We start from the raw sequence: 16,825 nt of genomic DNA, 5'->3' as shown, positions 1-16,825 counted from the left end.
GAAGCCTCCTGTATCACCATCACATCATCGGGCAACTCTTCTTCCTCCTCCTCCTCCATTAAACGCGATGAAGCGGACAGATGTGTGGACCTACTCTCCAGCTGTGACGGATCGGATGCTATCCCTAACTCCTCTGTGTGATCTGAGTTATCCCTGATGTCAATCAGGGATTCTCTCAGAACACACAAGAGAGGGATTGTAAGGCTCACCATCGCATCCTCAGAGCTCACCCTCCTTGTGGACTCCCCAAAGACCCGTAGGATGTCACAAAGGTCTCTCATCCATGGCCACTCATGGATGTGAAACTGAGGCAGCTGACTTTGTGGCACCCTAGGGTTTTGTAGCTGGTATTCCATCAAAGGTCTCTGCTGCTCAACCACTCTATTCAACATCTGAAACGTTGAGTTCCAGCGTGTGGGGACGTCGCACAAAAGCCGGTGTTGTGGCACATGCAGGCGTTGCTGGAGAGATTTTAAGCTAGCAGCGGCTACTGTCGACTTGCGAAGTGGGCGCACATGCGCCGCACTTTCACCAGTAGCTCTGGAACATTGGGGTAGCTCTTTAGGAAACGTTGAACCACTAGGTTGAAGACGTGGGCCAGGCATGGAACATGTTGGAGTCCGGCAAGCTCCAGAGCTGCTACCAGGTTCCGGCCGTTATCACAAACGACCATGCCTGGGCCCAGGTGCAGCGGCTCAAACCATATTGCCGTCTCATCGAGGAGGGCATCCCTCACCTCGGAGGCAGTGTGCTGTCTGTCCCCCAAGCTGATCAGCTTCAGCACAGCCTGCTGACGTCTACCAACGCCAGTGCTTCCAACTCATAGCTGGGGTCAATCTAACAGCGGAGGAGGAGGCGGTGGCGGAGGAGGAGGAGGAGGGGGGTGTTCTTCTCGTGTCCCTGCCAGGAATGTTAGGCGGGGAGACGAGGTACACCGGGCCAGTTTGGGAAGCAGTCCCAGCCTCAACTACATTCACCCAGTGTGCCGTCAGTGAAATGTAGCGTCCCTGTCCGCATGCACTTGTCCACGCGTCGGTGGTCAAGTGGACCTTTGTGCAAAGCGCGGAACTAAGGGCCCGCCTGATGTTGAGTGACACGTGCTGGTGCAAGGCGGGGACGGCACACCGGGAGAAGTAGTGACGGCTAGGGACGGCATAGCGAGGTGCCGCAGTTGCCATCAGGTCCAGGAAGGCGGGAGTTTCAACAAGCCGGAACGCCAACATCTCCTGGGCCAGCAGTTTAGCGATGTTGGCGTTCAAGGCTTGCGCGTGTGGGTGGTTAGCAGTGTATTTCTGCCGCCGCTCCAATGTCTGAGAGATGGTGGGTTGTTGTAAAGAAGCGCCTGATGGTGCCTTTGATGGTGCAGGAGAAGGAGATAAGACAGGAACAGGGGAGGATGAGGGAGAAGTCAACAAAGTGGCGGAGGCAGATGAAGTGGTGTCCTGGCTCGTCCTCTGGAGTGCATCGCCAGCACAGTCAGCAGTGGCAGAGGCAGAGGCAGTGGCAGAGGCAGTGGAAGTGGCGTGAACGGCAGGCGGCCTTTGTCCTGCCGTTGCTGCCTGCCACTGATTCCAGTGCTTGGATTCCAAATGACGGCGCATTGAAGTGGTGGACAGGTTGCTCTTCTCAGAGCCCCTAATCAATTTCGAGAAGCAAATTGTGCAGACAACACTATATCTGTCCTTGGCGCATTCCTTGAAAAAACTCCACACCTTCGAGAAACGTGCCCTCGAGGTGGGAGTTTTTCGGGGCTGGGTACGAACTGGAACATCTTGGGAGATTCCGGGTGTGCCCTGGCTTCGCCTAAGCTGCTGACCTCTGCCTCTGCCTCTAGCTACCCTTTTTGGTGCTGCACCTGCCTCAACATCCACACTACTTTCCCCGCTTGACATCCCCCCTGTCCAGGTCGGGTCAGTGTTCTCATCATCCACCACTTCCTTTTCCAACTCCTGTCTCATCTCCTCCTCCTGCACAATGCGCCGGTCAACTGGATGCCCTGACGGCAACTGCGTCACATCATCGTCGATGAGGGTGGGTTGCTGGTCATCCACCACCAAATCGAACGGAGATGGAGGAGACTCTAGTGTTTGAGCATCTGGACACAGATGCTCCTCTGTTAGGTTCGTGGAATCGTGACGTGGAGAGGCAGGTTGAGGGACAATGAAAGGAGAGGAGAACAGCTCTGGGGAGCAGGGACAGTTGGGGTTATTGTTCTGTGAAGCTTGGGAATTTTGGGAGGAAGGAGGACAAGACTGTTGGGTAATAGGAGGAGAGGAGGCAGAGTCTGACTGGCTGCTGGACAATGTGCTGTAAGCGTTCTCTGACAGCCATTGCAAGACCTGTTCCTGGTTCTCGGGCCTACTAAGGTTTGTACCCTGCAGTTTAGTTAATGTGGCAAGCAACCCTGGCACTGTGGAGTGGCGCAATGCTTGCTGCCCCACAGGAGTAGGCACGGGACGCCCTGTGGCTTCACTGCTACCTTGCTCCCCAGAACCATTCCCCCGACCTCGCCCACGGCCTCGTCCACGTCCCTTTCCGGGAGCCTTGCGCATTTTGAATTCCCAGTTAGAAATTGGCACTATATACCAGTAGCAAAAATTGTGGGTGCACGTAACCCCAATATATTCTTTGAATTCCCAGTCAGACAATGGCACTATATACCAGTAGCAAGAAATGAGGGTATTTATAACCCCAATATATTCTTTGAATTACCAGTCAGAAACTGGCACTATATGGCAGTAGAAAGAAATGAGGGTATTTGTAACCCCAATATATTCTTTGAATTCCCAGTCAGACAATGGCACTATATACCAGTAGCAAGAAATGAGGGTATTTATAACCCCAATATATTCTTTGAATTACCAGTCAGAAACTGGCACTATATGGCAGTAGCAAGAAATGAGGGTATTTGTAACCCCAATATATTCTTTGAATTCCCAGTCAGACAATGGCACTATATACCAGTAGCAAGAAATGAGGGTATTTGTAACCCCAATATATTCTTTGAATTCCCAGTCAGACAATGGCACTATATACCAGTAGCAAAAATTGTGGGTGCACGTAACCCCAATATATTCTTTGAATTACCAGTCAGAAACTGGCACTATATGGCAGTAGGAAGAAATGAGGATATTTGTAACCCCAATATATTCTTTGAATTCCCAGTCAGACAATGGCACTATATACCAGTAGCAAAAATTGTGGGTGCACGTGACCCCAATATATTCTTTGAATTCCCAATCAGACAATGGCACTATATACCAGTAGCAAAAATTGTGGGTGCACGTAACCCCAATATATTCTTTGAATTCCCAGTGAGACAATGGCACTATATACCAGTAGCAAAAATTGTGGGTGCACGTAACCCCAATATATTCTTTGAATTCCCAGTCAGACAATGGCACTATATACCAGTAGCAAAAATAGTGGGTGTATATAGCCCCAATTCTATTGCTAGGAGACTTGCAGGGTATTTCTGAGGTGAAGGTGGGGGGGCACACCGTTGGAACGGGGATTTGGGGTGTATATATGGGGTATACGGGAATACACTGTCAGTGTGTTCCATTCAGGATCCTGGGAAAGCTGGGTTGCGGCGATTGAGCCCGTCAGTGCCACGTTACACTGACAAGCTTCTCCCTGGAATTTAGCTCTTATAAGAGCTGTTGTGGTTGTCTTCTCCTTCCTATCCTAGCCTGTCCCTGCCTACCCAGAATCTAAGCCCTAGCTAACTGGACGGAAACCTCCATCCCCGGTGAATTGCAAGCTCAGAATGACGCGAAGCTGGGCGTCGCTGTTCTTTTAAATTAGAGGTCACATGTTTTCGGCAGCCAATGGGTTTTGCCTACTTTTTTCAACGTCACCGGTGTCGTAGTTCCTGTCCCACCTACCCTGCGCTGTTATTGGAGCAAAAAAGGCGCCAGGGAAGGTGGGAGGGGAATCGAGTAATGGCGCACTTTACCACGCGGTGTTCGATTCGATTCGAACATGCCGAACAGCCTAATATCCGATCGAACATGAGTTCGATAGAACACTGTTCGCTCATCTCTAGTATATACACCTTTCACCGAAAGGGATCTGTTCATTTCTGACAAACAGTGGCTGTCCATATCCAATAGGCAACTGTGCCCTCAGATTTATATATACTTTTCACAAAAAAGCATCCGTTCATTTCTGACAACCAGTAGCGGTCTACATCCAATAGGCAGCTCTGTCGTCAAACTATATTCACCTTTTAAAAAAACGTATATCTACGTTTTTTTCTAAAAAACAGAGAGGCTGTTCCCATCAAAAAGGGGAACTCTCCAGTCACTCAACTAAATAAAAACTGCTTTATCACTTGAAAGTTACTATTTTATTTAAAAAAAAAAAACCATGCCCCCCAAAACTAAAAAAGTAAAAGGATCCAACAGAGGTGCTCTGGCCAGTGCTCAACCACCTTCTGTGAAAGGGAAAAAACAGGCATCAGTATTGCTGGTTTGTGGCAAATCCGGTATTCTGAATGCTGATAAGCCAGTCCACAGAGAACTTCTTCATATATTGAAGCATCTTCTTCGGGAAGGAATTCCTCCTCATATTCCACTGAACAAAGCTTTGGGTCATCTGCTGTGCAAAATGTTCAATGGGGATCCAGTTCACCCCCTTCTAAATTAACCTGTCCAACAAATTTGGAAGAAGCGGACAGATCTGCTGCATTATTTGATCATTCAATGTCCAAGTTCACAGACATACTACTGTCATCTGACGATGATGAAACAAATTCCAGACGCGGCTGCCTTCACCAACATCCAGGCCAGTCCACCAAAATGTCATCCAATTAATGCACAAATTCCAGCTATAAACACACACACACACACACACACACACACACACACACACGTAAACACTACTCCCGCCGGCATTGCGCGACCCAAAGCACCTAGAAGTGCTACACCAAAAAAGAAAGGCTCCAAACAAACTGTTTGGTTATATTTTACCAAAGATGAAAATGACCCAACGAGGGTGATATGCAAGACTTGCAAGCAATTAGCCGTGGAAAGGACACTAGGCACCTCAATACAAATGCTATGCCTAGGCATCTGAAATCTGTACATCCATCACTTTTTAAACTGTATAATAAACAAGAAAAGTAAAGTCAGGAATGTGCCTGTGAACGTTGATCCACCACGAGCTTTGGTGAGTTCTTCCACCTACTTTTCCAATGCCAGTGCCACGTACACACCAACGTCATGAGCGCCAGGCAGCAGTGCTGGACAACAGTCAAGCAATTGGCTTAAAACAATTACAGGAACCACTGGCCAAAGAGCCACATCTGAATTTCGCATGCCAATTGCGCCAACATGTCCCTTTCTTTCTGGCTCTAATATTCAGCCCACCTTCCAGCAAGTAATGGAAAGGAAATAAACCTATCCAGCAACACATGAGTGTGCTAAGCTGCTTACCTCCAGTATTTCAAAACTACTGGCTTTGGAAACTGTCCCTTTCCGTTTTGTGGAATCAAAGGATTTTCGCTCCCTGTTGGCCCATGCTGTGCGCCAATATGTTGTATCCAGCTGCCATTACTTTTCACGAAAGGCGGCCCCTGACTTGCATGAGCATGTCAAGCAACAGATCAAGCGTGCCCTAAAGCAATCTGTTAGTGCTTGTGTGCATTTGACAATGGACACGTGGACTAGCCAGCATGGGCAGGGCCATTACCTTTCTCTGACCGCACATTGGGTCAACATGTTTGACCCTTGTCAAAATGTTGATGGCAGTTTGTCTGTTCTTCCAACACAAAGGAGGGTCATTCAGAAGTCATTGGGGGTTCCAACTTCCTGAGAGTTCCGGGGACGGAATGAGTTCCACACCAGAACCTCCACCAAATCATGGGGCTGGAAATGCACCTCATTTGTATCGGCGTGCTAGCGGGCAAAGGCAGCAAGCCGTATTCAAATTAGGTAGTTTGGGGGAACTGAGTCACACTGCCGAAAACATCAAAGATGCGATAATTGCTGAAACTGAGTTATGGTTTGGTCCACTAGACCTCAAAATAGGCAACGTGGTCTGCGACAATGTTAGAAATTTGTTGGCGGCTCCAAATTTGTTCCCATTGATGCATATATATCTTGCCTATGTATTCAATTTGGTGGTGCAAGCGTTCTTGAAACACTATCCCGATCTTGCACCCCTGATTGACAAAGTATGAACATTGTGTGCCCATATAAGACGGTCCAAGGTAGCTTCAGCTCTCATAGCTCAGTTTCAGCACAAACACCACTTGCCCATTCATAGGCTCATATGTGATGTCCACACCAGGTGGAATTCGACATTGCATATGTTGCAGAGGTTTGTCGAACAGAAGCCAGCAGTAATCGATCTTTTGATGACGATAGGGGCCAGACGTACAAATGTTGCCCCGGTAATCCTCCATCTTATGGCTGTGGAGTGGGCACAGCTGCATGACGTCTGTTTAGTTCTTCAGTGTCTGGAATACTGCAAAAAAGTGATCAGTGCAAATAACCCCAGCGTCAGCATGACTGTGCCACTTTTGTGCACATTGAAGATCAGCCTCGTAACTTTGAGGGATCAGGTATGTGCAACAGAGGAGGAAGAAGATATTTTCTTTGAAGACAGCCAGGACTTGGAAACCACCATGGCCATCATGACTCCAGGGCTGGGCGGATCAGGCAATGGTTGGAGACTGGGTCACAGACTCGAATAGCCTCTGTGGGTACTTATTCAGAGGAGGAGGACGATTTGGATCAGGAAATTAATGTCACTGAGGAGGAGTCATTCCAGCAGTCCCAGTCAAAAGGCATTGTGCGTGGATGGGGGGGGGATGCAGAAGAGACTATAGTCAGCTTAGAAGAGTTGTTCATGAATCGCCACCAGGCACACGTGTCATTTTATACTAAATTGGCTTCTGGAAGATAAACGTGTGAAAAATATGCTTGCAGATCCTGAATACTGGGTGCCAACCCTACTTGATCCTCGCTTCAGGGATAAAGTTCTAGGCTTCATTTCCATCACACCACAGGCTTATAGGGATATCGATATGTACCATCAAAAACTGTTGGACGACTTAATGGACACATTTCCTACAGAAAGCAGTGAGTCAAGATTATCTCCAACTCCTGCACAACTTTCACAATGCCGTGGTGGTCCCAGAGACAGAAGCACAGCCTGTTGCAAGGGAAGTGTGGGCATAATGGCTAATGCTTGGCTGTATTTGTTGAGGCCTACTACAGCAACATTAAATGTAGAAGTATCAGACCGGAGACAGCATTTTTTGTTGCAGGTGCAAGACTATATGAAAACTCACAGACATCTTACCACAAGAGTCTTTCCTGATGGACTACTGCTGGACCACTGTCAAAAAATGGAAATGTGGCCTGAACTTGCCCAGTATGCCCTTGGGTTACATTCCTGTCCAGCAGCTAGTGTCTTCTCAGAGCAACTGTTCAGCACTGCTGGTGGTGTTGTCACAGAGCTTTGGACAAGACCCTTTGCTGACAATGTCGATCAACTGAGTTTCATAAAGATGAATGAGTCCTGGATTGAGAAGGGCTATAACACACCATTGGCATTATAAAGAATTCGATGTTACAAAATGTCTCATCGATTTTCTGTAGCTCCTCCTGCACATACTTTTTTTTTTTTTTCTTAGGTTACAATTTTTCAGAGGCTCATGTGCTTCAATTTTTGAACTCCCGGCTACTGAAGAAAAAACTTATTTTAAAGCCTATGCTTCCTTGGGGAGAGGTCACTCATATGACTGAGGCTCACGTGCTTCAATTTTTGGACTCCATGCTGTGTAGTCATGAAAATATATTTCACTGACTATGCTTAGTTTTAAAGAGGTCGCTCATGTGACAGGCTCATGTGCTTCAATTTTTGGACGCCACGCTGTGTAGTGATTAAAAAAAACCTTGCTCGGAATTGTGTCCCAACCAAGCTGGTGAGACCAATTGTTATATTTTGCCTGAAGTAAGGACTTTGTGTTTGCCCCAAGATTGTGGTTGGCTCTTCTGCTGAACCTTCCTCTTCTGTTTGCCTTGAACAGAAACTGACCTAAACAAAGTCACTAATGACCTAACTGCCAAAACCAAGTGTCACTACTCTGTCCTCCTCCTTCCTGACATCTTCTCTGCCTTTGACACAATTGAACACTCCCTCTTTGCTAGAAACTGAGTCATCCCTTGGCACCTCAGACCTGACCCTTTCCAGGATCTCCTCATACCACACATTCAGCGTCTCCCACTCATGCACCACCTCCTCTTTCTTTAGGTGTCCCGCAAGGCTCCATCCTAGGATTCCTCCAGTTGTCCATCTACATCCTCGGCCAACTCATAGAATCTCATGGTTTTCAATACCATTGCTATGCTGACGACACTCAAATATATCTCTCTGGACCAGACATTACCTCTCTGTTGTCCACAGTTCCAAAGTGTCTAGCAACCATAGTTTCCTTCATCTCTTCCTGTGTTCTCAAACTCAACATGAAGAAAACAGAATTCATCATCTTCGCCCCACCTCGTACAGCCCCTCTACCTGACCCACATCTATCAAAGTTAATGGAACGACACTTACCCCTGTCCCACGGGTCCATTGCCTTGGGATAACCTTGAACTCTGACCTATTCTTAAAATCATACATTCAAACCCTCAACATCTCCTGCTGCCTCCAACTCAAGAATATCCATCAAATCCGCTCCTTCCTCACCCTTGAAACTACAAAGATGCTAGTCCATACCCTCAATCTCCTGCTTAGACTACTGTAACACCCTTTTCCATGGTTGCCCAGCGAGTACGCTCGCCCCCCTCCAGTCCACCTTAAATTGTGCTGCTCACTTAATACACCTCTCCCCCCTCATTCTTCATCAGGCGCTCCCCTCTGTCAATCCCTTCACTGGCTAGCCGCTGCCCAGCAAATAGAGTTCAAGTTACTAACACTGACATACAAAGCCATCCACAAATGGTCCCCTCCATATATGTCGGACTTAAACTCCCGCTACCTGCCCCATGTAACCTCTGATCCTCCAAAGACCACTTACCCTGCTCTACTCTTCCACTCTTTAGGGTGTGTTCACACAGAGTTTTTGGAGCACATTTTCACACGGAATCCGCCTCAAAATCCACCTTCAAAAATGGCTCCCACTGACTTCAATGAGCTCAGTTCTAGTTCCAGTCTAAAGTGTGTAGCTGAGAGACTGCAGAACCATCACTTCATACAGCTCCAAGACTGTGTTCCAGCAGTCATCCCTACAGCCTCTAGGAGGATTGTGACTTGTACCAGGCTCATCAGAGACAGCCCTGAGAAGGGAGTTCGGCTGTCAGGACTTTTGGATTATGTGCCAGGAGGAGCAGTAGAGGACACTGATGAGAGGAGTGGACTCGGGCCTAAGCAAAGGTACTTAGATCCCTGTCAGGACGCCCTGTACTACTGTCCCAAGTAGCCATAGTTGGGAGTGGCATGAGAGGAGCTGTAGTTGGAGAGAAGTCTGCCTTAGAGCATGGATCATCCCTGGGCACCCTCCTAAGACTAATGCTGGGGAGTTGGACACTGAGAAACTACTACCCCATTTGGAAGCTGCTATTTGTACCTTTCGCCAGTTGCTGAATAAAAGGCAGCCATAAAATGCAGTTGAACAGGATAAATGAATCATGCCTGCCTCATCCCCTGGATATAAATATCAAGATTCCTCTCTACACCCACAAAGTCCCAGGTTCAATCCAACCCAGACCTATTACTTCACCCTCGTCCAGTTCCTCTTATAAACAAGATTGTTTTGGTAGATTCAAAACTGCCATAGGGTGGTGAGAGTGATCAAGATAAGGCAGCACCTGTTCTTCCATCCATCATTATATTAGTGTGTTTCTAGTTAAATTTATGTCCCAAAAGGATGATAATCCCTAATGCCGCCATTGTTCCTGACGACAACTTTAGTGGCTTCCCCCAAGGACCTCAGTAGGCAAAGTTTCCCTTATGACGTTTCCATAGTGGATTTTAACATACTACATTGTCCCTGTGGTCTGATGCATTCGCCACTTTTTGCTGCTCACACAAATGCAGCAGAATATATTCAATGTGGAATTCCAGGGAACATCACAGATAACGTGGTGCAAGGGCAATCTGACATGTCTCTGAATGTCCAGTAGGGTATTCGTGGCCACACAAGAACAGCTGAAATGGGCAGATATTTTTCTGGAAATGAGTAGCTCTTACAGTACTTTAAGCCAGTATATGCATTTATAATACAGTCTACCACCAAATTTAGCACACACTAAGCAGGGGCAATGTGTCATTTTAAACATTTTTTTTTTTACCATAGTCATTGGCAACTTTGCTAGTTTAACTTGACAAGGGAACATCCAGAGGTATCTAGGAATGTATCCACTTGATATATCCCTAGATACCTTGACGCATAGGTGTCTGTATAGCCTGTGCACCACTGTGTTTGGCTATTGCTTGATCAGCTCTCAGGCCCTTTTGGTTTATTATACCTATGAGACTAAAACTAGGTCCCCTGATGATAGGCACCCAAAGTGCCTTGAAACACATAGGGCCTGTTAGGGCTAAATTGTTGTTGCTGATCTACAGGTTGGTACTACCCTTGTAAGGGCAGGGGTTATGTGGGGTCACAGGGAAAGACCTCTAGGGACAACTAGGGATATATAGGCACCCTGGGACCATATGAAGACGTCTAAGGGGCAAGACTACTACATTTTATTGTATCCATGACGCTGTTTGTTACCAACTGGTATCTCGGTTATGTATGTGAACTTCAGCATCAATAAAGCATCCTTAACATGGGTATTTATCTGATCTATTTGTGCTTTTAGTGGTTAATTATTTAATTATTAAAAGTTAAGTTTTATATTTTCATCAGTGCTGATAGTAGTAAAATCTTATCTGGGTCAAAGATGTTACCTACTCTTTCTGCTGTTCTTCCTCATAATTTATAAAAGTTTCCATTTCTTTTCAGTTTTGTTTAGAATTATATGCGGAGTTCACTTTAAATAAACAATGCTACCAGATAAATTGTCTTTTAGTGCCACCCTACTTAATATGGTACATACTACCTGCTTAGTATAAATGATAAACAGAGTATTATGTCAATTTAAAGGATACCATCAATTACTAAAGAGATTTTTTTTTTTTTTTTTTAAGTTGCAAAGCCACAGCCAGGTTTCCAATCTTGTCATCTGTTCAGAATTACATATTGAAAAATGTCAAATATTTTTAAGACGTATATACCTCATTGCATTCATCCACGAGAATGAAGAAAAGGTCAAATCTGGACATTATTGGAGCTGAAAGATTCACATTGTGCTTCAGTGACTTTGATCGCTCATATCTTCCACCAACAGGATTTGCAGCTGCCAAGATGGATGTTCGAGCATTTAATGTGGCCTTATAGGAAAAAAAAAAAAAAACTAAATAAAAAAGTTGGTAAATTCACCTTTAAAAAAAATAAATAAAAAAAATTTGGTTGCCAACTTAGACTCAAGATGTATTTTTTAAATAAACGCTTACGCCTCAAGAACACCAGTAATAGCCAAAACGGATAAGGAAACAGTAGGAGGAGAGAGCAGGGAGGTTGCGGCTGCTGACTTATATACCTTCCCTGGCTCTCACCTCCCGTTTACTCATATCACACAAGCGGTGCTCAGGGAGCATCACAAAGACCTCCATGCTCCATGGTGGCTATTAGCATATCAATAAAAGCGGGCCAATTCAAAAATGGCTATGAGGACTAATGAATAAAAGGTATAGGCTTTCTAAAGGCTATGCAAATATATTCTTAATCGCTATAGCTGATGATAGATTCCCTTTAAGTGAAGTAAAAGAGCAGAACTTAGTGAAAGATTCTCTTTATACAAGTACACTGTATCTGAGAATCCACAACCATGTAGCTATATCTAGCAAGTCAAAGTATTAGCCCTAAACTAGATGTTCACATCAGTCTAGTTGTTACCACAATAGTAAATATGGGCCATTGTTCTTACAGATCTGTACCAAGAGAGCTAAGAGAGACCCATGTGTGATTTAAGTTACCGCATAATCCACATATATGGTATTTACTTCATTGTAAAAATATGAACCGATCAATTCTGAAGGTGTTATAACATGCAAGAAAACCTACCTTCACCCCAGCTTTTGTGATGGATATGGTCTGCTGTTCCATAGCTTCATGAATTGCCACCTGATCTTTAAGATCCATTTTGTCAAACTCATCAATGCAACACACACCCTACACAGTTAAAAATGCAATGTTAGTACATATTAATATTACTACAGTAAAAAATATGCCAAATAGAATATTAGTAAGCTTTTAGTGTACTTCACTAATATTTCTCAGTTAAGGACTCAATTCTGGCCATTGCTGAAATACTTGTTAAAGAGGACCTTTCACCACTTTTGGGCACATGCAGAGTTATATACTGCTGGAAAGCTGACAGTGCGCTGAATTCAGCTTTCCCGATCTGTGCCCGGTGTAAAGAGCTTACGGTGCCGGTACCGTAGTGCTCTATGGTCAGGAGGGCGTTTCTGACCATTAGCCAGGAACGTCCTTCTGCCTCGCGGCGCCTATCGCGCTGTGCTGTGGAGCGGGGAGGAACGCCCCCTCCCTCTGCTCACACAGCTCGTCCATAGACGAGCATTATCAGGAGCGGGAGGGGGGAGTTCCTCCCGGCTCCACAGTACAGCGCGATAGGCGCCGCGAGTTAGAATGAGTTAATGCAGCAAGTCAATATTTGCAGTGTTGACCCTTCTTCTTCAGGACCTCTGCAATTCTCCCTGGCATGCTTTCAATCAACTTCTGGACCAAATCCTGACTGATAGCTGTCCATTCTTGCACAATCAATGCTTGCATTTTGTCAGAATTTGTAGGTTTTTGTTTGTCCGCCCGTCTCTTGATGATTGACCATAAGTTCTCAATGGGATTAAGATCTGGGGAGTTTCCAGGCCATGGACCCAAAATCTCTCTGTTTTGTTCCCTGAGCCATTTAGTTATCACCTTTGCTTTATGGCAAGGTGCTCCATCATGCTGGAAAAGGCATTGTTGTTCGCCAAACTGCTCTTGGACGGTTGGGGGAAGTTGATCTTGGAGGACATTCTGGTACCATTCTTTATTCATGGCTGTGTTTTTAGGCAAGACTGTGAGAGAGCCGATTCCCTTGGCTGAGAAGCAACCCCACACATGAAGGGTTTCAGGATGCTTTACAGTTGGCACGAGACAAGACTGGTGGTAGCGCTCACCTCGTCTTCTCCGAATAAGCTGTTTTCCAGATGTCCCAAACAATTTAAAAGGGGATTCATCAGAGAAAATGACTTTACCCCAGTCCTCAGCAGTCACTCCCTGTACCTTTTGCAGACTAACAGTCTGTCCCTGATGTTTTTTCTGGAGAGAAGTGGCTTCTTTGCTGCCCTCCTTGAGACCAGGCCTTGCTCCAAGAGTCTCCGCCTCACAATGTGTGCAGATGCACTCACACCTGCCTGCTGCCATTCCTGAGCAAGCTCTTCACTGCTGGTAGCCCGATCCCGCAGCTGAAACACTTTTAAGAGATGGTCCTGGTGCTTCATGGTCTTTCTTGGGTGCCCTGGAGCCTTTTTGCCAACAATGGAACGTCTCTCCTTGAAGTTCTTGATGATGTGATAGATTGTTGACTGAGGTGCAATGTTTCTAGCTGCGATACTCTTCCTACTTTTATCCTACTTTTTTTTTGTATTTACATTTTAAACTTTGGATGTACAATTTTGTATGGAAATTATCTTTTGAAACAGCCCCATGCATTATTTATGTAAACTGGAAAGTTGCCAATTGTATTATTTCTGTTCAACTACGCAGCCGGATATTTATCTCTGCTATCGAAACACTTACTTACACAAAATGAAAGATTGAGATAGTTTGTCAAATATTTAAATTTTACTTTTGACTTCTATATTTAGTGTGAATCTTGTTGTTTTTGTTTGTAGAGCTGATGAAGGGGTGAAGCCACTTGTATGACTTCAACACCCTGAAACGAGTTATCATATTCCAAATAAAGTATCTATTGTCAACACAGTTATTCCACTATTTTGTCCCGAGTGAGCGCGTAACCTACTGTTTGTTTGACTACAATCCACAACTCAGCAGAACGGATGGGGGAAGAGGTGGAGCTGAGAAACTATTTTCAGAATCAGTGTGTGGGGGTGTTATTAGAAAGACCCCTTATCCTTTATCCTGTGGTCGAAGATAAATATTGTTGTTGGCATAATACTTTTAACATGTAAATGTAGAATAGGGAAAAAACCCAATGGGGTTTAATTCATATATGACAAAGGATGATATTTGTGCTTCACTGATCCTTAAAAATTGTAAAATTCACTACAAATCCCCGATAAAGGCACAACTGGCCATTTATTTCTACATAATAGAAGAGATTATGTACAATGTAGAGACTGTGCAGGATATCTTAGAAATAAAATTATCAAGCACATACATTGTCTGCAAGCATCAGTGCTCCAGCTTCAATCACAAATTCATGAGACTCTTCATCCTTTACAACAGCAGCAGTCAAACCTGCAGCACTGCTAGCTTTACCGCTAGTATACACAGCTCGTGGACTGAATTCTTCCACATGCCTGCCAAAGTAAAGCAGAAAAAATATATATATTTAGTATCAGAATTTTGAATAGGTAATATTTTATTTATTTTGCTTATATAATAAATATTGTTTGTAAACTGCTGTGGAATAATTCAGACAGTAAGGATATGTTCACATGGTGAAACATGAAGTGGAATTCCTCTTCATTTACCGCTGCTGGCATTTTCGCCGCAATCTAGCCACGACGGGATGCCAATACAGTGCATCATTATTCCATCGTGGCATCTTGCTCTTGATTAGGCCCAGATGAATGAGCCCAATTAAAAACAATGGGAAACAGATTCTGGGAGGAATCTGCTCCAGATTCAGGGGTGAAATCTGCACCTAAATCCATGGCAAATTAAGTGCTGACAATCCAAGTTTTCTATCAGAAAGTATTTTGAGCAAGGGAGAGAACCAGAGAACCTGGAGGAAAGCCACAAACATGGGGAGAACATGAGGGTCCTGGCTGGATTAGAACACTAGTAATAGAACTACAGGAGAGTAAGTCAGTGATAACTGCCACCATACTTCACAAGTCAACATGAACATACATCTTACCAGAAGCCACATTTCCTTGTTAGTGCCAAGAGAAATGCCAAGACATAAAATAGCAGAAATAAACTCCAAAGCGACATTACCATGAATCAATAAGATAAATTATGTTGGTGTAAAACATTTCTAAAATTTCACCTGGTATTTAAAGTACTGATTTGTAAAACTTAAACATTTTTATTGTCAGAACATGATCAAAGACCAACATTTAAAATACAAAAAAAATAAAAACCACAGCGGGTTCTAAACCATCCCAGTTACAAAAAAGATCACAGTCTAAATGGTATTGAAAAAAAATAAAAAAAATAAAGCTTAACTAGGGTTGAGCCGATCTTGACTTTTCAGGATCGATTTTAAAATCCGATTTCCGATCATTTTTCATTCGAACCCGATCTCTATCCCAATGCAAGTCAATGGGATTTTTTTATTAATCGGAGATCAGAATTTAAAAGCAATCCTATTCACTATACAGCATGGAATATAAGAATTTTTAGAATCCACGCTGTGTAGTGAATCACTAAAGTAGCCAGAGGATTTTTTTTTTTTTAATCCTCTGGCTACTTAGTCCCCCCTGGTGTCCACTTACCTCCAGTGATGGCTGGTCCGGTGCCTTCTTCTTTGCTTCGCTGTCGCTCCACTCTGCTCCCTGCCAGGTTAGGAGAGTGTGGGCGGGTTAGGACAGTGTGAGCGGGTACTGGGAGGGGAGACGTCACGTCTCCCCGCCCTGTACCCGCCCACACTCTAAACCACAAGCCCCGCCTACCTAGCGCTTTAAACACTAACCTGGGAGGCGGGGCAGCGAGGCAAGAAGAAGGAGGGCACCGGAGCAGACATCTCTAGAGGTAAGTAGCTGCTACAGATGTTAGTTTAGCCTCCCATTCCAATGAATGGAGGCAGCCGGCACACAGGGGGTTAAGGCTGTGTGCTGGCTGCTTCCATTCATTCCTATGGAACTGCAGCGGAGCCTTCACACTGAGTATACAGTGTATACACAGTGTGAAGGCTAAGCAATGCATTGTGGGAAAAGATCACTGATCTCGATCCCACATAAAAAGATCGTGTTCGGAATTCCGATGGCGATCGTGAAATTTTCTCGATCGCCGATCGGAATCCGATCTTTTCCGAACACGATCGCTCAACCCTAAGCTTAACTTTAAATCAAGTCACAAACATGTGTAGGTGTGTAAGGGGTAACCCCTCTCCTGTCTCCACACTTAGGACAAACCAACTAAGGTCTCAACAGATTTTTTTTTTTTTTTTGAGTGAGACCGCAAAAAGGGTTCCAAAATAGAGTCATATGAACCCAAGTAAGTCCTAAAAATCTAAGCTTTAAACACTTGTCTGTAGTAAATCTCTGCATGTTTCTCCCCATGGTTCCAGGGTTCATCAGGTACTCATGTCATCGTACGTTGATAGTGATCTTCTCAGTGAAACAAAGTACCTTCCCTGACTCACCTCAGTGGCCCATCAAATACTCAGGCAGAAACCTTGCTTTGTACGGATGATGGGCAAGAACTCAAACATGGCTTAATTTCTCAGCATAGAAAACAAAAAAAAAAACAAAAAAAAAAACCACACACACACACACACACACACACACACACACACACACACACCTTTTAAATAATTTAGTAATTGCACAGGTTTTTTTTCCCCCCCACACA

The 16,825-nt window shown here is 44.8% G+C and overlaps 1 protein-coding gene across 2 annotated transcripts in view; it reads right to left on the bottom strand.

The window, feature by feature from the left end:
* LOC142200629 (maternal DNA replication licensing factor mcm6) overlaps positions 1–16,825 on the bottom strand; it is a 59,643-nt gene that overhangs the window by 17,584 nt on the left and 25,234 nt on the right. For both annotated transcript variants that reach the window (XM_075271121.1, XM_075271122.1), the window contains exons 9-11: positions 14,463–14,604; positions 12,125–12,232; positions 11,236–11,391 (exon numbers count right to left, since the gene is read on the bottom strand). In XM_075271121.1, the coding sequence (XP_075127222.1) occupies positions 11,236–11,391; positions 12,125–12,232; positions 14,463–14,604 (406 nt within the window). The remainder of the gene's footprint in view (positions 1–11,235; positions 11,392–12,124; positions 12,233–14,462; positions 14,605–16,825) is intronic.

This window comes from Leptodactylus fuscus, chromosome 4, assembly GCF_031893055.1.
Source record: "Leptodactylus fuscus isolate aLepFus1 chromosome 4, aLepFus1.hap2, whole genome shotgun sequence".
Lineage (NCBI taxonomy): Eukaryota > Metazoa > Chordata > Amphibia > Anura > Leptodactylidae > Leptodactylus > Leptodactylus fuscus.
This window is presented reverse-complemented; position numbering and strand designations above follow the sequence as displayed.